Raw genomic sequence first — 26144 nt, forward strand, 5'->3', positions numbered from 1 at the left:
CAAGCCTTTCAAGGCAGAAATGAAAAGAGCACTAGAACCTGGGGATTAAACCCATGAAAAGACTTTGGTCACAATTTTGTCTCCACATGTGCATGCTCCATCATGCCAACTCTTTGCCACCCCATGGAAGCAGCCTGCCAGGTTCCTCTGTCTGTGGAATTTTCCAGACAAGAATACTGGAGTGGGTTGCTATTTCCTACTCCAGGGCATCTTCCAGACCCAAGGATCAAACCCCTGTCTCCTGCATTGGCAGGTGGCTTCTTTACCACTGAGCCACCTGGGAAACCCCTAATTTGGTCTTCACTGTTTTGCTACTCCAGCACTATATTACAAAAGAACCCTTTCCACTTCGTTATAACTGCTTCTTCTCACAACTAAATGTCACTGAGAATTCTGTGAAAACATTAGGCAGCATCAAGTCACCACGATGTAATTTAACACTATTTCTGCCACTCACTATCACTGTGGTCCTGGACTAATAGTAGTAATCCTCTGGGTCTCCATTCGTTCATCCACAAAGCGAGAGTAGTGATGACTTCTAGCAAATTGCTGTTAGAATTAAATAGTTTAATCCACAATGCTTATAAATTATAGCACACAAACAAAGCAAAATAGAAACATCTAAGTGTCTAGACTTCCAGTAAATAAACATAAGTAAGTCTCAGCTTTTTAAATGAAGTCAAAGACAAACATTTATGAGTGATGTTTGCAATTAAGTTAAGAGAAAGAAAAGTCAATTTAAAACAAAAGCTTCAGTGTACTTGTTATCTTAAAATTTCATACAAACTAATTTTATTAGTCAAATGATTCATAACGATTAAACATAGAGCCTTCAGAATTAGCAAAACTTTGCTTTGGTTCTCCTAGGATATCCACTACCTACAACATTTTATCAAAATTTTAATTTTCTCAAATGTGAAAAAGATTATTTATTTCATTGAATTGACACATATATTCAACATAGGTTATTTATTTTTTCTTATATTAGTTTATTTAGTGCTATAATTGTATGTTTTGAAATAAATAATAGTTACAAAATTAATTGTGGCATTCTATATTAAAATTTGAGAAATACTATACTTGCAAATGTGGTTGAGAGCTTCCACTAATAAAGACTGGAAATATCACCAAAACTGGCAAAACCAGATTCCTATTGATGCTCAGGTACATCATATTTTATCATGAATATTACAAACAATAGTATTTGCTATAGTTCTTAAAAATATTATATACTAGATGTGTGACACAACATTCTACTCTGCTTTATTATTCCTCACAAAAAAACTTATGAAGTAGAAATTATTCTCATCTCTATTTTCAGATGAGAAAGGAAAGCTAAGAGAGATTAAATAATTTGTTCAAGTTTAGCCTGATTGCAGCTGAGATGCATCTAACTCCAGAGTCCAGATTTTTAGCCACTACATCATAATTCCAAAACTGTCATGCTTTCTAGCTTTATATGATCAGATTGAAGATACATTACGTGCACTTCTGACCAAGACATGCCAAACTTCTTAAAAACTTAAAGTTGATTCTTATAACTTTCCCTGTGTGAATGTTGTTGCAATTTATATGTTACCAATCAAAGTCACGAGGGCTTCATCTCAGTTCTGCTGTGCTGTTATCTATTAAAAATTAATAACAAAAATTACCTCCTTAATTAATAGGCACAGGAGGAGTTCCTAACTCACTGCAGAATTTTATACTGCTTATTCATCAAACTCAAAATAACTTAACAACTACCTAATTAATTCCTAATTGATATCATTGAACCATTAGTTACCTACTCGCATCTGGACATACACCAAGAGATACTGGCCCTAGGTGTTTTTAGATATACCGTTCAAAAAAAAATACAAAAACAATATAAAACTTTTCCAACCAATCATCCCAATGACCATTACATAATTTTTTTCAAAGAATGATAAATAAGTGAAATATATTTTCAATTAAGTAACTCAACTGCAAATTGTAAACACCAAATTTAATACAAAGGAACAGCCTGGCTTTCCCTCTGAACATAAATGATTTTCATGGTTAAGTTTCAAAGTATTTAACACAGAAAATTAGTCTTTCTCTGAAAAATTGCTATTTTAAATATGTCATAGTATTTTGGACACATGACTAATATATGAAAACTCGTCATGCATCTAAATGTATTGATTTTAACACAGAAATGTACCACCTGTTATAAGCAAAGTGATGATCAATTTTTGAATAATTAGTAGTAATAGAATACCATGTAAAATGTTACACAGATAATAAATTCAAATCAGAAAGTATACTTTCAAATATATATAATAATGATGAAACTAAGTAATTAAGAGCAAAAAATAACCAATGACAGGACAAAAATCTTTGACAAAGAATTCAAGATTTCAAGAGAGTAAGCAAATTGTCATGGGCTCCTATTTTATTCTGGGAAACTCTGAAAGGCACTTTCCATGTAAATCTGTCACCCATTTGGGTAGGATGATATTTTGAGATAGATATTTTTATTGTCAATTGACAAATGAGGGAAAAGGGCACAGAAAGATTGGATCAGTTGCCTAAGGCAAAGCTGAATTTCTAGCTTGGATGTATCTGTCTCTAAAGTGCCTGCTCTCTTTTGATATTAATTTGTGGCTTCTTTAATTTGAATGAATTTTAAAATGCAATTTCCTCACAGAGAGTTTTTGTGAGGATAACTTGAGCTAGTGTAAACAAAGAGCATGACTTACAGGCATCTAATTTTTCTTCCTATCAACTTATATGTCCAGCTACAAATTGCTAAAATTTATATACAATTCACTCCTAGTATTAACCAAAGAAAGAACTGGAGAAACAGTATCTTAATGAATATGTTCCAAATAAGTAACACACAACCGTGTTTTAGCCTCCTTTCCTTTCAAATCTAACTCATTTAGTTAATTATGACGCTTCACTGTCAAACCAGCCAGGTGCATGCTTCCCATCAGCTTCTGCCTCTTTGAAGGCAGTACTAGGAAAAGCCTCAATAGACACTGACCTTGTTTTAGTTCACTGCGCAAAAGAACAGCTACAGATTAAATGTTCCAAAACCAAAAAGCTCAAATTCTTATTCTTTATAGAACAGTATACACTGTTTGATAGCTAACTGGTGCTTTGATTGCATCTCTTTGTAGAAAGCATATTGAGTTACACAAAGGTTACATTTTGCAAACAGTTCATTTTGGAGGACTCATAGGGAAGGGTTAGTTGCTCAGTCCTGTCGACTCTTTGCAGCTTGTACTGAAAGGAGTTGCTGAGAAAACTAATGATAGAAAATATTTTAGATTTTATAAAGACATATGAGCAAAATATCTTTCAGTTCTTAGTAACAAGAATTTTTTTATTTTAAAAAATGCATTGATTGACAAAATGATTGTACTCAGGGTGCTCAGTTGCTCAGTCGTGTCTTACTCTTTGTGATCCCATGGACCTGTGGCTTCACTTTATTTTTCATGTCCTTCTTTAATTATTACCTTATTTTTCTTGAATGATTATTTTGTAAGATGTCTAAATTAATAGAAAAATTATGAACCCCAAAATATAAAACTACAGAAAAACTGAGCAAAAATATACTGTGGCATTTTTCTCTGAGGTATCATATAGTTCATAACATGCATTTCAATGTAAAGATAATTTTACAGTCCTTTGTTTCAGTCTTAAAAACATTAAATGTGAGTAAATTTTGTTAGTACTTTTATTTTTCAAAAGACTTTTGAGGTACATCTAACCAACATCACTGCTAGTATCTTGCATGACTCAACTTGTGGCAAAACACCACCCTACCAACATGAATAAGAGAGTATAGAAAAGTAGGAAAGTCGCTAATAGATTTTTTAAATTTATGAAGGTATAAATAGTATCTCACATTTTCCATTAAAAATAGCTGCTTTTGTTCTGACTTATGACATTCATTATAAACGATATATTAAATAGAAAAACAGTAAATATTATACTTTGTTGTTGCTCACACTAGGTCATGTCCGACTCTTTGCGACCCCATGCAGAAAACCAGGCTTCCCTGTCCTTCACCAACTCCCATAGTCTGCACAAACTAGTGTTCATTGAGTCAGTGATGACATCCAATCATATCATTCTCTGTCGTTCCCTTCTCCTCCTGCCTTCAATCTTTCCCAGCATCAGGGTCTTTTCCAGTGAGTCAGTTCTTTGCATCAGGTGGCCAAACTACTGGAGATTCAGCCTCAGCATCAATCCTTCCAATGAATATTAAGGAGTGATTTCCTTTAGGACTGACTGGTTTGATCTCCTTGCATTCCAAGGGACTCTCAAGAGTCTTCTCCAGCACCACAGTTCAAAAGCATCTTCTTCAGCATTCAGCCTTCTTTATAGTCCAACTCTCACAACCATAGAGGACTACTAGAAAAACAATAGCTTTGAATATATGTACCTTTGTCAGCCAAGTGATGTCTCTGCTTCTGAATACACTGTCTAGGTCTGTCATAACTTTTCTTTCCAAGGAGCAAGTGTCTTTTAATTTCATAGCTACAGATACTGTCCATGGTGATTTTGGAGTCCAAGAAAATTAAACCTGCCACTGTGTTCATTGTTTCCCCATCTATTTGCCATGAAGTGATGGGACCAGATGCCATGATCTTAGTTTTCTGAATGTTAAGCTTTAAGCCAGTTTTTTTTTACCCTCTTCTTTCACCTTCATCAAGAAGATCGTCAGTTCCTCTTCACGTTGCCATTAGAGTCATATCATCTGCGTATCTGAGGTTGCTGGTATTTCTCCCAGAATTAGTGATTCCAGTTTGTGATTCATCCAGCCTGGCAGTTCACATGATGTACTCTGAATAGAAGTTAAATAAGCAGGGTGACAATATATAGCTTGGAGGTACTGCTTTCCCAGTTTTGAACCAGTCTGTTGTCCATGTCCAGTTCTAACTGTTGCTTCTTGACCTGCATAGATGTTTCTTAGGAGACAGGTTAGATATTTTACCACAGGGAGAACAGAATGTCTGGTATTAAACAAATTGATAATCTTACATTTATACTTGATGCATGTTAATTGAACATAAAAATTCCCAGAAAACTAATTTAAATATTAATTCAAATAAAACATAACAAAAGACATCTGGAAGGCTTATCCATAGGCTTTTTAATCTAAAATCTTAGCTTTTGTATTAGAATTTATAAAGATAATATTAGATAATGCCAAGTGAGAGTAAATTATACAGAAGGGTTGCTTTTATTTTTTTTCTCCTTAAGGTAAGTTTCCTTTTGGAAACTAATTTTGAATTCATACACTTTTCTTCCACTGAAATTGCTCTTTCCTGCTTTTATTAATATGAATATGTTAATACCCACTTGCTGCTGCTGCTCCTGCTAAGTCGCTTCAGTCATGTCCGACTCTGTGCGACCCCATAGATGGCAGCCCACTTAACTGCACTTTAAAACAGATATTTTATTTGTACTATTATTTATTCATACTACCTCTTTTTTAAGAAGAAGGTATGTTAATATAGGACTCCACAGATACATTTATTTATTCAAAGGATTTGTGGAACTTTATTCAAACTGTTCACTGTTCTGCTGAAAAACAAACTTTTAAAAAACTGCAAAATTTTAATTCATTTTTAGATTAAAATACAGACAATAATGAAATTTAAAAAGCACATTAAAAGATGCCCACAATTAATATTGTTCAGTCACTAAGTCGTGTCCATCTCTTTGGACCCTATAGACTGCAGCACACCAAGCTTCTCTGTCCTTCAGTATATTTCGGAGTTTGCTCAAACTCATACCCAGTGAGTCAGTGACGCCACCCAACCATCTCATCCTCTGTCGTCCCCTCTTCTCTTGCCCTCAATCTTTCTCATCATGAGGGTCCTTTCCAGTGAGTCAGCTCTTCACATCAGGTGACCAGAGTATTGGAGCTCCAGCTTCAGCATCAGTCCTTCCAAAGAATATTTAGGGTTGGTTTCCTGTAGGACTAACCCCTTGCTGTTCAGGGGATTCTTCTCCAGCACCACAGCTTGAAAGCATCAATTCTTCAGCACTAAGCTTTATAATGGTCCAACTTTCACATCTGTACATGACTACTGGAAAACCACAGCTTTGACTATATGGACCTTTGTCAGCAAAGTGATGTCTCTGTTTTTGAATATACTGTCTTGGTTTGTCACAGCTTTTCTTCCAAGAAGCAAGCGGTTTTTCATTTTATGGCTGCAGTCACCATCCACAGAGATTTGGGAACCCAAGAAAATAAAATCTGTCCCTTTTTCCACTTTTCCCCCATCCATTTGGCATGAAATGATGGAAACAGATGCCATGACCCTAGTTTTTTGAATGTTGAGTTTCACGCCATTTTTTTCACTCTCCTCTTTCACAATAATTATGATGACTACAATAGTAGCCAACTTTACCAAGCGCAAGTCACAAGCACAAAATGCAATAACCTGATGAAACAGAAATACAAATTCAAATGTATATGAGCATTTATATGACACAAATTTGGAATCATACGATTCAAATTATTCTCTCCTTTGTTTTTGCTATTCTGATATTTCACTAGGTTGGCTAATATAAATATACCATTTAAACTACAAGTAGTATATCTATCAATAATAATACTAAGTGAATATTATAATATGTATATTTATTATAAATTTTACTGGCCTTTAGAATGTCTCTTTGCGTGTTAAATTACTTAATATGAAACAGTGTTAAATATATATATATATGTATAGAAAAAATGTTAGAAAGTTTTTAAATTATATATTTTCAAACTTTGTCCAGTAAAATAAATCTCTTAATTAAAAGTGTTTGATTTTCTGTTAGAAAAAAAACCTTACTAATTTTTGTTTTTACTTTTTATATCCATTTTTATTCATTATACATATGTCCAAAGATGTCTATGTTTTAAATATAATTGTTAATAGCTACTCATTGTACAACTATTATCTGCTAATTACTGTAGCAAAAAAGACAACTGAACTTCTTACACTTTCAACACATGATTTATCTAGTTTTTGCAAATTTAACCATCATTAATTGTATGTTAAACAGAATAAATTGTACACATGCCATATATGAAAATTATTCAAAATATTTGACTTAATATTTTAAAAACAAAAGTACTTTTCTGGTTTTTGACAAAATTCTCCTTGACCATTACAGTATGCTTTACTAGAAACTGCTATAAATTTTTAATAAAATCTTATAGTAAAAACTGAATGTTTTGTTCTAATAAAATTTATTTAAAACCTCTAATGATTTTCAGTAATACAAGTAGTAGAATTTAATGGTATCATTATTTTAATTTTCAGACTTTTTGCATTTTATCATTATAAAATATCAATAATGAGTTTCTTATATTCTGAGATCTTTAATTATGTTGCTTTAAAAAGAAAACAAATTATATAAAACCAATTCAACCAAAAATTCTCTATGAGCTAATGTACACAAACAGATATTTGTGTCTTTTTTCATACCCCATAATGTGGCATGTGAAATAAAATAGGTTTTCAAAAGGTATTGTGTTGAGTAATATTAAAAATACCCAAGTCATTTTAAGAACTATCTCACTTATTAAAACTGTTCTTCAGATACGCAAAGTAAACATTATTTATCTTCTGAACAATTTGGTTAACTCTGTTGATTCATAAGGTACTCTTGTTCTGGCCTCAACCAAGTTATCTATACCTTAAAGCAGATTCAGGAGATTCAGCATATTTGTTTTATCATTTTTATAATAAACTAATGAAATACACTGCACTCATTATTTTATAAAAGATAAATTTATAAATGTTCATTTTTGTCCCCAAGCAAATAATTTAAGCTAACTCTTCTATATTTTTAAGGCACCCTTTGCTCTTTATCATGGTTGCCTAACAAACACAGCTCAGATTGGTATGTTGCCTAATATTCAGTTTATTCAACTTGGTTTTACTTTTATTGTGAAATATCTTTAAAAACACAGAAATAGAGGAAACGTTACAATTAGTCAATGAAACTTTTACTCCAAGCTTTGATAATTTTGAATAATTTACCAACACTGTTTCCATCTATTCCCTCCTCTGTATTTGTTAGTAAAGCAAATCTTGGATACCATATCATTTCAACCACGTTTTGAGTTTTCCTCAAAAGCAAAATCAAAGAAAAATACTCAGCACCCAAAAAATAAAAATAATTATGTGATGATTATTCCTTCCCTATTCAAACTTCTCTGATAAACTCAGAAATATATATTTTACAGTGTTATACGTTTTGCAAAAAAGGTGTCACATTGCATTTGCCACTTTTAATCTATAATACCCTTCTTCTTTTTACCATGTCATTTCCTTGTTGAAAAATCCAGACCATGTGTCCTGTAGAATTCCCCATATTCTATATTTAGTTATTGGCAATCCCATCATAACATTTTACATTCCCTCTCCCCTCATCCCAATACTTCCTGTAAAATTATAGTTTAATTAAGAGACTTAAACAGATTTAAGTACTTGTGGGCAGGAGTGGTGTTGCTGTGTAGTTCTCCAGTCATTTCATTAAGAGAGACAAAATGTCTACTTGTTATACTCGTACTAAAGCTAGCAGTCAATGATGTCAAATCAATCACTGAAAAGTCCACCACTAATAGTATATTTTTACAATCATGCTATGGCATATATAGACACCATAATGATTCTTTTTAATGACTGCTCAGTGTACCACTGTATGTTCAACAAATGTCCTATCGAAGGACACCTGAGGTGTTTCCAATATTTTGCAATGAGTAGTTATTTACATATATTATTTTGTAAACTTCCAGTGTTTTACAATTAAATTTCTAGATGTTTGATAGTTGATCTAAAGATAAATGTGTGTGTAGTTTTGGCAGATGTTGACAAAAAAGTATACATTGGCACCATGTGTAATTCTTTAAAATAAATACATAGGAATGGCAAGGTTATATAAGGTATCTGCATAAAAGTAAAAAAAAAATGTACATTTTTAAAATATCTGTCAAATCAAATCCAGGAATAATGTCTCAAGATATGGTTATCCTAAATTTATTGGCATTTAAGTTAAAAAAAATTGGCTTCTTTTTTATATTAGCCTAAAATCCTAACACCATACACAAAAACAAACTCAAAATGGATTAGAGACTTAAATGTAAGGCCAGAAACTATAAAGCTCTTAGAGGAAAACATAGGCAGTACACTCTTTGACATAAATCACAGCAAGATCCTATTTGACCCACCTCCTAGAGTAATGGAAATAAAAACAAAAATAAACAAATACTACTTAATGAAACTTAAACCTTGGGCACAGCAAAGGTAAGATTAAAAGACAACCCACAGAATAGAAGAAAATAATTGCCACTGAAACAACTGACAAAGGATTGATATCCAACATATATAAACAGTTCATATAGCTCAATATCAGAAAAACAAACAGCCCAATAAAAAATGGGCAGAAGACCTAAACAGCTATTTCTCAAAAAAAGACATACAGATGGCTAATAAACACATGAAGAGATGCTCAATTATTAGAGAAATGCAAATCAAAACTACAACAAGGTATCATTTCACATATCAGTCAGGATGGCCATCATCAAAAAATCTACAAAGAGTAAATGCTGGAGAGGATTTGGAGAAAAGGGAACCCTCTTGCACTGTTGAGGAGCATGTAAAAAAATTGATACAGCCATTATGGAGAACAGTATGGAAATTCCTTTAAAAACAGGAAATAAGACTACCACCTGACCCAGCAATCCCACTACTGGCCATATACCCTGAGAAAACCATAACTGAAAACGGCAGATGTACACCAATGTCCATAGCAGCTCTATTTACAATAGCGAGGAGACGGAAGCAGCCTAGATGCCCATCACAGAGAAATGGATGAAGAAGCTTATATACCACAAATAGAATATTACTCAACCATATAAAGGACAAATTTGAGTCAGTTCTAGTGAGGTTGATGAATCTAGAGTCTGTTATACAGAATGAAGCAGGTCAGAAAGATTAAAAAAATATTGTATATTAATGCATATATACAGAATCTAGAAAAATGGTATTGATGAACCTATTTGTAGGGAAGGAATGGAGACACAGATAAAGAGAATAGACTTATGGGCACAGTGGGGAAGGAGAGGGTGGGATGAATGGAGGAAGTATCACAGACATACACACATTCAGTTCAGTTCAGTTCAGACGCTCAGTCATGTCTGACTCTTTGCGACCCCACGAACCACAGCAGTCCAGGCCTCCCTGTCCATCCCCAACTCCCAGACTTTACTCAAACTCATGTTCATTGAGTTGGTGATGCCATCCAACCATCTCATCTTCTGTTGTCCCTTTCTCCTCCTGCCCTCAATCTTTCCCAGCATCAGGGTCTTTTCAAATGAGTCAGCTCTTCGCATCAGGTGGCCAAAGTATTGAAGTTTCAGCTTCAACATCAGTCCACCAATGAACACCCAGGACTGATCTCGTTTAGGATGGACTGGTTGGATCTCCTTGCAGTCCAAGGGACTCTCAAGAGTCTTCTCCAACACCACAGTTCAAGCATCAGTTTTTCAGTGCTCAGCTTTCTTTATAGTCCAACTCTCACAGCCATACATGACTACTAGAGAAACCATAGCCTTGACTAGACGGACCTTTGTTGGCAAAGTAATGTCTCTGCTTTTTAATATGCTGTCTACGTTGGTCATAACTTTCCTTCCAAGGAGTATGCTCATTACCATATGTTAAATAACTGGTGAGAAGTTGCTATATAACACAGCAAGACAGTCTGGCACTCTGTGATGTTCTAGAGGGGAAGGCTCAGAGGGAGGTAATATATGTCTAATTATGGCTGATTTGCATTGTTGTATGGCAGAAACCATCACAACATTGTAAAGCAATGTTCTTCCAATTAAAAAGTAAATTAAAAATATTAAAAAATTAAAAGTAAATTAAAACATTGTTTTGACAACTGTTATTATATATAACATACTGCATGAACAAAAATTCATGATAAAATATTATACCTGTGAAAAACCTTAGAGATTATGTCTAATTCATAAAAGTTAAAAACATGGACAATAAATTCCAAGAGGTGGATTTTTTCAAATGTATGCAGTAGGACTCAATATTTTGAAATTCTACTTTAATGTTACTTCTGCTTTCACTTGAAAATTACTATATTCAAAGTATTTTTAGCATTAATAGAAAGTAAAACCTTGCCATTGTAGTCAAATATCTAAATTTGACTGAACAATTAATCCCTATATCCTACTTCAAAAGCAGTAATTTTGTTATTGAAAATATTACACTTTACACCTTAATACAAATATAAATACAAATATATATAATGGGCTCCCTGCTTAGTTTATTTAGCAAGAATTTGTTTATCTCACACTGTATCTCTGTGTGTATATGTGTTTATAAGTGTGTGTTTTTGGTTTCTAGTGGTATTTACTAATTTTGAGGTCAATCCTACTGCATTAACTACCACAGTTATTACTGAGATGCCTAAGATTTGAAAGAGTAAACTTAGATCTACAAAACTTTCATTTGCTGATATCAAATAAGTGAAAAATAGGATTATATTATTGTTCCCTCTCTTTAAAAAAAGAAGATATTAACTTTTTCATTAAGTGTTTCATCAGAATTTCCCCCATAGAAACAGCTTTGTTTTATATTTTTTTCTTATGTAATAATTATCTTCCAACAAAACTTATATTTTCATAATAGATTATAAAATCAGCAGAATAATGTATCCAGGTTACCTACCATTCATCCTGCACATGGAATATACAAACTGGGGACTGAAAAGACTGAATGCAGCCCAAGACAATATTTAGCTGATCAAATGCAAGCTAAATGACTAATACCTGAGTTGTAAGAAATTGTGCATTTCCTCAATACTTACCTGAAGGATGAAGATTCTGTTCCTCTAAAAATTCCAAATCAAGCATTAGATCATCTTCATCCAGTTCACAAGAGCCCAAATTATTCAAAACATCCTGAAGAAAAAGCAAAATCAAGAGTTAGAAACTAAAACACTGAGAAACTGAGGCAAATACCCACATTTAGATGTCATGAAGTAAAAAAGAACTCAAACTTCGCAAAGAAATGCTTTAACTGAACCCCAGAAATTACTTGCTTATCTTACAAGTTTTAACATTATTAGCACAATAAAAATTTCAATAGTTATAAAAAATTTAACTCATTAAAAATGCACAGAGGTTTTTCAAATGTATAGAAGAGTGTGAATTAAACCTTTAGATATTTATCATACCAATTTGAGTAATAGTCTTCTAACACATTTAATAAATTATTTCTCAAACAGTTTTTTTAAACAGCACTAACTCTGAAATGTGTATTCCTCCAAGAAGGGATCCAGTTACTGTTTCCCAATCATTTGCTTTAGATTAGGAGGGATTAACAGTAGAAATAAATATCAATTACATTAGAAATTAATTATTGAATTTTATGTCATAAATATCAGAGCTAGATCATTTTACGTTCTCATCTTTTTTTCAAGAGGGCAAATAGTATAGCAAACTAGAAGGATATATTGAGAAATCTTGATGGAAATCAGTGATGGGCAGAGGGAGAAACTCCTGAAGGAGGACTACATTCCTGATCTGTGTATTTGTATATCGTTGGTCGAGACTATGGAGCAACTCACACACACATATCCACACATGTTAAGAAAAGTAAGAAATTACTCATACAGACTAGGATTAAAATAACAAAAGTAACAACAACAACAACAAAAGAACATCAAGAAGTACCACCTAAATGTTACATGATTACATAATATTCCAGATTACCTTTTCCATTGATTTGAATATTACCATTATTTATATTTAAAGAAGTATAATATTTGTTAAAGAAAGCCTAACAATGTTGTCAAATGGATACAAATGCTTTAGTTCTTGGAATTAAATCAGGGATATTTAAATATACCACTCTCACTGTAAAAAAATTGAATTAAATATTATTAAACTTTAGAAACACATGTTATCTGTGAATAGAGCACAGTAGGTTCAAAGGTGATAAATATAACCAAATATATGTCCTTCTTTATATAAATGAAAGTTACAAGGAACAATTACTATATTAGATTCAATTGTATTATACTGTATCTATATTAATTATAAGGGATCTAATAGTTTATAAATAAAATCAACTGTTTTTGAAAGTTCTATGATATAATGTGGCAAGGATAGCCCACTGAAAATAAGTTGCCTATTTATATAGCATCAAAGATATTATGATTACCGGTTCAGTTCAGTCACTCAGTCATGTACAACTTTTTACAACCACATGGACTGTAGTACACCAGGCTTCCCGGTCCATCACCAAATCCCAGAGCTTACTCAAACTCATGCCCATGAAGTCAGCAATGCCGCCCAACTATCTCAACCTCTGTTGTCCCCTTCTCCTCCGCCTTCAATCTTTCCCAGCATCGGGGTGTTTTCAAATGAGTCAGTTCTTCACATCAGGTGGCCAAAGTATTGGGGTTTCAACTTCAGCATCAGTCCTTCCAATGAATATTCAGGAGTGATCTCCATTAGGATGTACTGGTTGGCTCTCCTTTCAGGCCAAGGGACTCTCAAGAGTCTTCTCCAACACCGCAGTTCAAAAACATCAATTCTTCAGCACTCAGCTTTCTTTATACTCCAAGTCTCACATCCATACATGACTACTAGAAAAACCATAGCTTTGATGGAATGGATCTTTGTTGGCAAAGTAATGTCTCTGCTTTTTAATATGCTATCTAGGTTGGTCATAACTTTCCTTCCAAACAGCAAACATCTTTTAATTTCATTGCTGCAATCACCATCTGCAGTGATTCTGGAGCCTAAAAAATAAAGTCTGTCACTGTTTCCACTGTTTCCCTATCTATTTGCCATGAAGTGCTGGGACCAGATGCCATGATCTTAGTTTACTGAATGTTAAGTTTAAGCCAATTTTTTCACTCTCCTCTTTCACTCTCATCAAGAGGCTCTTTAATTCTTCTTTGATTTCTGCCATAAGGGTGGTGCCATCTTCATATCTGAGGTTATTAATGTTTCTCCCAGCAATCGTGATTCCAGCTTGTGCTTCATCCAACCCGGCGCTTCTCATAATGTACTCTGCATATAAGTTAAATAATCAGGGTGATGAAATGCAGCCTTGATGTACTCCTTTCCCTATTTGGAACCAGTTGTTGTTCTATGTCCAGTTCTAACTGCTGCTTCTTGACCTGCATACAGATTTCCCAGGAGGCAGGACAGGTGGTCTGATATTCCCATCTCTTGAAGAATTTCCACAGTTTGTGGTGATCCACACACTCAAAGGCTTTGGCCTAATCAATAAAGCAGACATATATGTTTCTCTGGAACTCTCTTGGTTTTGTGATGATCCAACAGATGTTGGCAATTTGATCTCTGGTTCCTCTGCCTTTTCTAAATTCAGCTCGAACATCTGGAAGTTCTTGGTTCACGTATGTTGAAGCCTCACTTGGAGAATTTTGAGCATTGCTTTGCTAGCACGTGAGATGAATGCAATTGTGAGGTAGTTTGAATATTCTTTGGCATTGCCCTTCTTTGAGATTGGAATGAAAACAAGACTAGGAACTGACTGTGGCTCAGATCATGAACTCCTCATTGGCAAATTCAGACTTAAATTGAAGAAAGTAGGGAAAACCACTAGACCATTCAGGTAACACCTAAATCAAATTCCTTACAATTATACATTGGAGATGATGAATAGATTCAAGGGATTAGACCTGATAGAGTGCCTGAAGAACTATGGACAGAAGTTCTTGACATTGTACAGGAAGCAGTGATCAACACCACCCCCAAGAAAAAGAAATGCAAAAAGACAAAATGGTTGCCTGAGGAGGCCTTAAAAATAGCTGAGAAAATAAAGAAGAAAAGGCAAAGAAGAAAAGGAAAGATATGCTCATTTGAATGCAGAGTTCCAGAGAATAGCAAGGAGAGCTAAGAAAGCCTTCCTCAGTGATCAATACAAAAAAACAGAGGAAAACAGTAGAATGGCAGAGACTAGAGATCTCTTCAAGAAAATTACAAACATAGGCAACACAAGCTGCTATTCTCAAAAATGCAAAACAGAATACTGGAACAACAAAAGAAACATAATTTAAGTTGATTGTGGAAAATTAAGAGTTTATAAAAGGAGATATTACAAGGATACTACATCTAAGGCCTATTGCACAGTATTCAAATAAGAGAATTTTAACCAAGTAGTCAAGAATACATTGGTTTAAAAATTGTTTAATGATGAAGGTGTAGTAATTGATACAGCTTCTAATTAGCCTTAATAATTTTATACTTCTATTTTGAATTTCATTGACCAATATTATGGTCTTAACTGTTTTCATCCAAATCATTTTATTTTCAAGCTGAGGATAGATTATCAACTGTCAAATTCAAAATAGGATTGAACCCTAGTACCTTGGAAAGTGATTATTTTTGAAGATAGTACCATTAAAGAAGAAGCTACAGTTAAATCAACTCACAAGTATGGGCCCTAATACAATATGACTGGCGTTCTTATCGGAAATATTAGGACAGACAAGAAAGCCAGAGGGACAGCCATGGGAGGACACAGGAAGAAGGCAGCCATCTGCAAGCCAAGGAAAGAGACTTCAGGAGAATCCAAACCTGCCTACACTGTGATCTTGGATGCCCAGCCACCAGAACTATAAGAAAACACATTTCTGCCGTTTAAGCCACCCAGTTGTGGTATTTTTTTATGGCAGCCCCAGCAAGTTTACACAACCAACAACATTTAGAAAACAATGGCAATTAGAACAAAGGAAATAAATGCATGGCTGGCATATAGTTTTGTGTTATGCTACGTAAGGACATCTTTCTCAATGTAAGCTTACATGTTTTGCATGGCATTTCTCCCTTAAATTTGAAATTACTTCATTTGATCTACCTAGCTATAGAAGAAGATACCAGGTTCTTAAATAAGCCAAACTTCCTGTACTTGGTGGATGGTCCAAGATGGGTATTTTATCCAAACTTGCTGATGATAGCCCTTTCAGAAAAATGAGAAGCATTTCTGTTCAGTGTTAGATATTACAGGGACCATGGACTTCACTGCATGGTTAAGACCAGACTAAGTTTACTGGAAAAATGTCAAGTGTTATATTAGTAGGTCTTCTAGTTATTGGTTCTAGCAATTCCCGAGGTCCAGAAGCATACATGATCTTTTCAAGGTTGAACTGTTCAACCCTATTTTGGATCTGACGGTTGATAATCTATCCTCAGCTTGAAAATAAAGTTATAAAACATTTTATTTTTGTAACAAGGAATTATTTAAAAACTCTACCACTGTTATAGCAACATTTAATTTAAGGAAGAAACACCAACAAAGTGAACAAATTAAATTTGGAAAATTTGCTACATTGTTTTGATTTTATTCTCATTTAGGAGGTTACCCTTGACATTTGGACTAGCAGGCTGGTCCATCACTGGTCTAGAGGAAGTGTTCTTTAATCTGCTTATTCTAAATTGCCTTGCTTTGATATCTTGCTTACAAAGCAACTTTCTTATTAATGTAGTAGAGTCTTTGAAGTTGGTGAAACATAAGAAAAGGAGAGCAGATGTAACAACATGATGTTACAGAAGGAAAATCAATGTGAACTTACAGACCTAAAAGAGGTATCTTTTCAGATGTCTCCTTAAAAGAGACCAATAATATCCACTGTACTTTTGCCAACACTTAAGGACACTCTAGATAATTGTTACACAATATCCACCAACAAAAAAGAACCAGGGCTCCTTAATTACTAGGGAAATAAAAAGAAGGTAAGAGAATATACACAATAGTTTTGGATCATTCTTTGGTTGCCAGAAAACAAGCATTTGTCTAAAACAAAAAAATCAGGGGCAGTTTTGAAAGGCTAATGAAAGTGAAAGTCGCTCAGTCATGTCTGATTCTTTGTGACCCCATGGACTAGACAGTCCATGGAATTTTCCAGGCCAAGAATACTGGAGTAGGTAGCCTTTCCCTCCTCCAGGGATCTTCCCAACCCAGGGATCAATCCCAGGTCTCCCACATTGCAGGCGGATTCTTTACCAGCTGAGCCACAAGGGAAGCACAAAGAATGCAAATTTCTAGTATGAACACATTTGTAACCAGTTTTAGAATAATCATATCGATTTACTCTGGAATCATGGTAATATCTGCAGGAGGAAATGGCAAGCTGCTCCAGTATTCTTGCCTAGAAAATTTCATGGACCAAGGAGCCTGGCAGGCTACAGTCCATGGGGTTACAAAGAGTTGGATGAGACTGAGCCCAGCACAGCACAGCATGGTAATATGTACAGTTAAGTGGCTAAAGCATTTAAGATAAATTGATTTACTAGGCTTGGTATGTGAAAATAAAACACTGAGAAGAATTTGATGATATAAAAACTAAACCAATGTTTAAAGGCCATGGGAAATTTAATACATATTTATTTTCTATGTAAGATTTATGTGGTTCCTATGAGAAGAGTGATTGTTTAATTGTAAGGAAATGCTAATTTTTTAATTAAATTCATAATATTAATAAATTAGATATTAAATCAAGCACAATTATTACTAAGTATTCCCTAAGCAGACATTTAAAACTCTGTCAACAATACTAATTACTCATGAAATCTCCCAAATGACTTTAAGCCATTAAGAGCAAACTAAATAGATATTAATGAAGTAATTCAAAAATCAATTTTCTAAACTCTAGGGATTTAACAATGAACTAAAGAGGTGTGTTTTCTTTCCTCACAGAACTTAGAGATAACGAGATTCTAATAAAGAAATATCAATCTTTTTTATAAATAAAGTATGTATCATCATTTATAAATCAATTTCTTGTAATTCATTACTGTGAATTAATTTTCCAGAGCCTGCTTGTTATTGAATAAAAATAAAACTGAATGTCTAAAGCAAGTGTTGAAAAGACAAGCTCCAATCAGTCTATTAATACGTAACTATTCCATAAGGCCCATTTTACGACCTTTTGGTCTTGTCTCTTCATTGCAATAAAGATAATTATGATCCTGTGAAAAATAAAGGAAGCTGGGACATGTTACTACACAATGAAGTTTGCTTATAAAAGAAATCATTTTGTCAAAGAAAATTACTAAGACACTCTCTACTTGTGGTTTTATAAACATGTTACTAATTGCATTTCTATACTGTTATATTTTAGATAAACGACTTTCCAAGAAGCCTTAAAATATCTAAAAGGCAAGATATGAGATGCTCTAGACTTCAATACTTGTTTATGTAATATTTAATGACACAGCAGAACTGCTCTGATCATTTAGTGTATATGTGAAGAGAATTTTTAAAACTAATAAGGGATAATCAATCTAGTTTACATTCTTTGATTCATTCTCCATTATGATCAGGTGATACTAGGTTATAAGTTTCATTCTCTACTAACCTAAATACAGAAGCTTCCATAAAATGACTAATAAGAGAATAGCTTATTATTGAAAATGTATGATATAGCTATTACAGATCTTCAGTGAAATGCACCTGTCTAAAATACATTCTGCAACTGGCTTTACAATTAATTACATTGGCTGTTTTAACTGGGGGAATAAAGATAAAGACAAATAACTTGGTATATGCTTTCAAATAATTTGTAATATCCCAGAAAGATAATTACATGAACAGTAAAAAATGAGAGACATAAAAGGGACAAGATACACATATCATCCAAAGCAGATGTCAGAACGGGCTGGGGATATAAAATTTCGTGAGGAGGGCATGGCAACCCTCTCCAGTATTCTTGCCTGGGAAATCCCATGGACAGAGGAGCCTGGTGGGCTACAGTCCATAGGGTCGCAAAGAGTTGAACACAACTGAAGTGACTTAGCACACATGCATGCATACAATTTCATAAAAGCTGAGTTTTGCATATCCATACATGCAGTGGAAAAGAAAATAATATGCCAAAGCATATGTGCATATATATATATATATACACAATTATATAATTTCACTGTTATACTTTCACTGTTCACTGTTAACAGTGAAGTAACTCTTTCACTAATTACTATTCCAGGGAGTTATTAGGTTTTTATTTCCTGATTGGGTAAATGAAGCATTTGCTGTTGTTCTTTGGTTGCTAAGTAGTGTCCAACTCTTCTGCAACCCCATGTATTGTCACCCATCCGACTCCCCTGTCCATATTCCCAGGCAAGAATATTTACTCACTATAACAGAGTTACCTTTACCTCTCAACATGGTAGGCACAGAGTATTTTCAAAGACAGCTTGCTCTCTGCTAGGTCCTCTTTAATCTTATAGATTTTTATATGTCAAAATATAGTTTTAATAAATATTTTCAAAAATTTGTCTTAATTCTATCAGCCCTTATTGGTGAGACTTCCCCACTATACATTCAAAAAAATACATTTTGCAAATATGAATGACAAATGTATATAATTCATTAAAATGATATATTGGCATTATAAATACAAGCAAAGGATAATATTTTATTTTGATTACTGTGTTTTTCATTTCTGTATAAAAAGTGAGCAAATTGAGATTCTTAAAGCCATGAGTGGCTAACTCTTAGAGACCAGAGTTGCTAACTCTATTCTTTATATTAATAAAAGGTAAATGATTTTATATTATTCAGGCAATACAGTACTAAAATACTAAAGTATCATGTTATAACATTTCACTTTTTAGGAAAAGTTAACACTTATATAAATTAATATATCCATAGATTTCATATCTATTTTAAACCAATATCTGAATTTGTACCCTGGGAAGACCCAGAGGAATCTGGTGGAGAGGGAGGTGGGAGGGGGGATTGGGATGGGGAATACTTGTAAATCCATGGCTGATTCATGTCAACGTATGACAAAAACCACTACAATACTGTAAAGTAATTAGCCTCCAACTAATAAAAATAAATGAAAAAATTAAAAAAAAGTAAAGATTGAAGGTTTTCATTATCAGAAGAGGAGAATGGCAGAGAAGGGAAGGGGATGACAGAGGATAAGATAGTTGGATGGCATTACTCACTCAATGGACATGAGTTTGAGCAAACTCATGTTTGCTCAGGAAGACAGTGAATGACAGGGAAGCCTGGTGTGCTGCAGTTCATGGGGTTGCAAAGAGTCAGACATAGCCGCTGAACAACAACAATGCAAGGGAATAAATTAAAAGTAACTTTTATTATTCAGTAATAAAAATAGAAATACAAATAGAAAACTAGTGAGTATAAAAATATAATTAGCAAGTGCAGTTTTTTCTTGTCATCATTTACGGCATGGAGGAAAATAAATATGTCTTTGGGATTCTATTTTCATAAAAAAAGAAAACAAATGTTACAGATGCCATCTCCTTGATTTCACAGTTCACTATGTGAGTTTGCATCACTCTTCAATAAAGCAACAGAAATAAATAATTATCAAATATTTGTAACTGTAACGAAAGCAAGATCCACTCAGTAAAATACCACAATTAAATTGTGTGTAATTGACTTGAGATGAATATGGTAACATGGAAAAGAATGCTATCACAATTAAAATTCTTGGAAATATAGTATTTTTAAAATACATGTTAGAGAGAAATCATTATTTCTAGCCTTCATTCTTCTTTGTGCACTAGGAAAACAGTTAAGAAGTGTATTTCATTATTTTGTAATTGGTGTTAAGATCAACTTTTTGCCAAGAACCATTCCAGTTCTTTAACTTTCACTTTTAATTCTTTCCACACACTACTCTGAGATTACTTTCATTAAAGTAATCAATCATTTATATATATCCTTCGTCATCTAATACCGGAAAAGATGATAAAGGTATGTGCCTACAGAACAAATATTATTAATCATTTCATTTTAATTCAAAACCCAATGATCTTGGATATTTGTGGTGGCTCAGCGGTTAAGACTCTGCTCCCAATGCAGAGGGCCAGGGTTCTATCCCTAGTTGGGGAACTAGACCCCACATGTTGCAATTAAGAGTTCACATGCTAAACCCTCACTTCTACTTATGCGCAGGCTCATGAAAGAATTCAAAATGGACAGAAATCATATGAAATGTGAACAATGTTTGAAAGAAGCTTTGTTTCCCTCTAAGAATACTCACCTTCCTTCTGTCAGGGAGCCTGTGGTCATTTTTTGTTACTGGTAGCTCAATATAATCCCCCAGTATGTTTTTATTGTATTTCATGTGATTAAAAGGGTGTGATTATTTTGCAAAACACTAAAAAAAAAAAAAAAGTTTGCATGCTGCAACTAAGACCCAGCACAGCCAAATAAACATATAAGCATTTAAAACAAAACAAAATTCAACAATATGAGCTCTATCTACCTATCCAAAATTGCTTCCTGAAAAATTATTAATAAAACTAAACACATTTATTATTTTCTGAAAATGCCATTTGCATTGAGTCTATTTTCTTTCCCCAAATACATAAAGAGCAAATACAAAGTAACATATTTATACTTTATTATATCACAGACAATTTTTTTACAACATTACTTATAAAAGGGTCTAAAACACGCCTTTTGCTAATGATAGGAAAGTTTAAAAGTTTTTCTCTTAAAAATTCCCTTTATTTGCAATATATCCTGGTTTTCATGGAATATTTGTTGTTGTTCTTCAATCGCTCAGTCATGTCCTACTCTTTGCAACCCCATGGACTGAAGCATGCCAGGCTTCATGTAACATAAGACCACCAATTACACCTACACCTAAGCAGAGTACATTTGCCCAAAGAATATCAATTATTCATTGTACTTCCTGTTGGAGAAAAACATCTATGACTCAGTGCCACATCTGAGCAGAGAGTTCTTGTGTTCTCAGAATCTCTAATGTTGTATTATTATAATATATGGGAAGAGTTGACTCATTGGAAAAGACCCTGATGCTGGGAGGGATCGGGGGCAAGAGGAGAAGGGGACGACAGAGGATGAGATGACTGGATGGCATCACCGACTCGATGGACATGAGTTTGAGTAAACTCCGGGAGTTGGTAATGGACAGGGAGGCCTGGCGTGCTGAGATTCATGGGGTCGCAAAGAGTCGGACACGACTGAGCGACTAAACTGAACTGAATAATATCTTATGATGCTATTGATATAATAATATCTCAATTAACTGGGGATGAGATATCTTACTGCCAAGCTATTTTGATGACAAATAATGTACTTTTTGAACATTAATATTTTTTTTAACTATCTGATGTTTTGGGAAAAATGGATTATCCAGAAAAAGCATTCATGTGTAACACTGAGAAAATTTTTAAGAATGCTTAATTGCTAGCCCTACACAAGGTTTCGTTTTCTAAGAATTTCTTAGGTGTATGTAAAGATGTGGTAAACAATCCGCCTCCGAGCAGAAAATGCAAGAGACATTGGCTTGATCCATGGGTTGCAAAGATTCCCTGTAGTAGTAGGAATGGCAACCTGTTTCAGTACTCTTTTTTTTTAATTTTTTAAAAATTAATTTATTTTACTTTACAACCTTGTATTGGTTTTGCCATACACTGACTTGAATCCGCCATGGGTGTACATGTGTTTCCCATCCTGAACTCCGCTCCCACCTCCCTCCCCATCCCATCCCTCTGTAAAATTCCATGGACAGAGGAGCTAGGAGGGGTAAGTCCATGGGGTCACAAAGAGTCAGACAACAATTATTTTCATATACAAATGATCCTTCACTATGCTGTTTGATAATGTTAAAAAAACTCTAACCTTTCAAATTTTCCTTGATATTTTCTTTCTTCTATGCAGCTGCAAGTTGAACCAAATTTCTTTTATTTACACTTCCATCAAAGTTCAACTAACATTCTATTTCTTTATGAAGGCTTCCTCATCTTCATGTGGTTATCATTAATTTACTAACTTTAATTACTAACATTAATTTCTTCCCATGTGGTCTGTAATAGTTCTTTTATTTGCATCTTTAAAGTAAATATAGTGCAATTATTCTCCCTCTGTAATTCCTACAGTACTTAACACAGTCCTGAAAATATCAATAATTTAACAAAATCAATAATTATTTATTGATAACCATCAATATGTCAGGCTTCCCCAGTGGTTCAGTGGTAAAGAATCAGCCTGTAATGCAAGAGCCACAGGAGACCAGGGTTTCATGCCTGGTTCAGGAAGATCCCCTGGAGGAAGGCATGGCAGCCCACTCCAGTATTCTTGCCTGGAGAATCCTATGGACAGAGGAGCCTGAGGGGCTACAGTAGAGAGGGTCACAAAAAGTGGCACATGACTGAAGCGACTTAGCACCCATGCACGCACATCAATATGTCAGGTACAGGGCAAGTAACAAACTGTCTTGAATTTTAAACTTGTTAAATAGAACAGTATAGTACACAAATTAGAGCATTTTCTGGATTAATGAGAAACCCATAGTTATTTTAATACTTTTATATTTCATGTGTTCAAAGTAGCACATTGTCACTATGTTGGGAAGCAATATAATTTGACTTACAAAATTATTTCATATTAACGTACTTTGTATTAAGGTACAAAGAAACACAACTGAACAAGCAGAAGTGGTACACCACAAGCAACTGCAGACTACCTCTTTTTCTCCTTATAAAATGAGAGCTCTCTATTCGAAAAATAAAATTTATATTCTTTTAAGTTATAATAAAAAGAATTATATTTTAACAACTAAAATAAAAACAGTGCTACACGCTATGAGAGAAAGAAGGACAAATATTTCATCAATATTAATATATGAACATAATCAGGTTTGAAGTGCTTTATCATCAAATTTCTTTAGTGCTTAAATACCTACAGTGATCTATAAAAATATATAGGCCCATTTCTTGGTCTTTGAAAAATTAAGTTTAAAAAACACAATACTGACTTGTACTCTATAATAAAACATAAAGTTACAAAATAAATATATTCATAAATATCAAATATATGTCCATATTAATTTCATCTAAATTACAGAAACAAGAAACTATCACTAAGCTACAAATCAGAAAAAACATTTGCAGATAGATGAGAGTCAAGACAGAATGGAATTGGTTCACTTCTTTGTTTTGGTGTTATTTGCCAACTTATTTATATATATATATATATGTATATATATATATATAAAGATTATCAAATGAATTTATCCCTCTGGTTAGATTAATACACGATTTAGAAAAAAAAATTTTTAGTTTACCTAAACCATTTGCAAAATTAAAGACAAAATTGGAATATTTTACCTTGCCCAGCCATTCACACATCAGTTTTTACTACATAGAGTTGAACTATAAAGAAATTCTAAGTAAATGAAGTGCTTTACAATCAACAGAAATCTAGTGCAATATTCAAAATCCACTGATAAAAGTCAATAAATTCAACTTAATTAATGTATAAGTTAATGTAATTTATATTATAATCATTTGAGGTACATAGTGATAACTTATTAAAGAAAAATGTTTAGAGAAACTAAACAAATTAAATTGTAATGAAATTATAGTTGCTTTATAATACAATATTACTATGTCTTTTTTTCCTGTGGAAACTCATTTTCCTTTCATTATTATGATTACAAATTAAGATTTATTTTTATGACCATTACCCCAAAATGCATTCACTAAGTGCATTTTCCCATTTGTTTCCTTCATAACAACAATTTCATTACATTTGTGGAATAAAACAATCATTATTAATTCCATGTACACCATGATATATTCTGGGATAAAAATATAAAAAAAAAATCCTCTTGATGCAATTGCATCTTAATTTGTTTTCATTTTGTAAAAGTCACACCAATATATAATGCAAGTAAACATGAAATCAGCCTTTGTATGTTTACGAAGCTATTGTTTTCATCATCTTCCTATAAAATATACCATCGATTCTAAAAGACTCAAACTCTTTGAATTTGTTTCATAAATTTGAGAAAAGTCTTGGAGAATAAAGAAAGCAAAAGTCATATATCTCAGAATGAATAACTCCAAGTTATACAGGATGTTAAAATGAAGTCCTACCTGGCAATTGCTTTCTGCCCTAATTATCATCTTCTCACTTCAGCTTCATCATAAGCTTGCCCTAAGAAATATTTCTTATTGCTAATTGCTTTCTGAAACATTCAGAATGCTTACCAGATCTACAAATACTTTTATTATCACTCTGAGAATATCTCTCATTCATATAACCATGCCAAATATATGTCAGTTTCTGCAGAAACTTAAATTTTCATTTCTATATAGGTTTTCATCACACCATCTTAACTCTATCACACCAATCCTCCTCTTTGTATCAAGTAAATGGCTCCTCTTTCATACACTATTTTCTCCCCTTTCCCTATATTCAAATTTTTCTATCTTTTATACTACCATTAATTACGTGGGAAAGCATTTCAATTGCTGATACCCAAGAAACTTGACAAGTTCCTTGGAGTGTGCTTCACAAGATTATTTGACTTAAAGCAAAGATTTCTTTTGTTTCATACCCCCTGATCTTTATATTTCTCATAAAAACTTTCTCATTAACCTTCATATAACAGACCCCCTTGCAGTTATGTTATAGCCATGTACTAAATTTTGACCTTAAAACCACCCTGTACAAACCTCCAAAACTATCTCCCTCTGCCTACGTAACCCAGAAATCCATACATTAAGATGACAAGAATACAAAATGAAGAGAATATTTGAATCATAACATGAAGGAAAGCTGCCCTGAAGAGTTGCCAGACCCTCTCTGTGAGAAAGAAATACATTTGTGTTGTATTTAAGCCATTAGGATTTTTCATGGTTTATTTCTTAGTACCTCATAGCCCAGTCTATACAAATTAATAAAATCTCATTATTTTACTCATTTCATATGCTCCTTATCTTACAATTTTAAGTTCTGTAATTTCCTAATAATTTTTCTTCTATAATGGACTTTAAACAGCCTTGCTTTCCTATATTTTACCAGGTCTCTATTACTTTCTATTATTGGCAATATTGAGTATCATATTGGCAAAATACTTTATGCACTGCTTCCTTATGTGTTATATACTGTGTTTACCTGGTAGTTCAGTCAGTAAAGAATCTGCCTAAAATGCAGAAGACAGCCTACAGTGTAGGAGACCAGGGTGCAATCCCTAGGTTGGAAAAATCCCTAAGAAAGAAAAGGCAAGCCACTCCTGTATTCCTGCCTGGGAAATCTCATGAACAGAGGAGCCTGGTAGGCTATAGTTCATGGAGTCGAAAGAGCTGGGCATAA

General features: G+C 33.5%; 1 protein-coding gene across 5 annotated transcripts in view; it reads right to left on the reverse strand.

Moving 5' to 3' along the window:
* The window catches only part of CCSER1 (coiled-coil serine rich protein 1), a 1392355-nt gene that overhangs the window by 1120204 nt on the left and 246007 nt on the right, over positions 1–26144 (reverse strand). For all 5 annotated transcript variants that reach the window (XM_043871183.1, XM_043871185.1, XM_043871184.1 and 2 more), the window contains one exon: positions 11863–11956. In XM_043871183.1, coding sequence (XP_043727118.1) covers positions 11863–11956 — 94 coding nt within the window. The remainder of the gene's footprint in view (positions 1–11862; positions 11957–26144) is intronic.

This window comes from Cervus elaphus, chromosome 17 (assembly GCF_910594005.1).
Source record: "Cervus elaphus chromosome 17, mCerEla1.1, whole genome shotgun sequence".
NCBI lineage: Eukaryota > Metazoa > Chordata > Mammalia > Artiodactyla > Cervidae > Cervus > Cervus elaphus.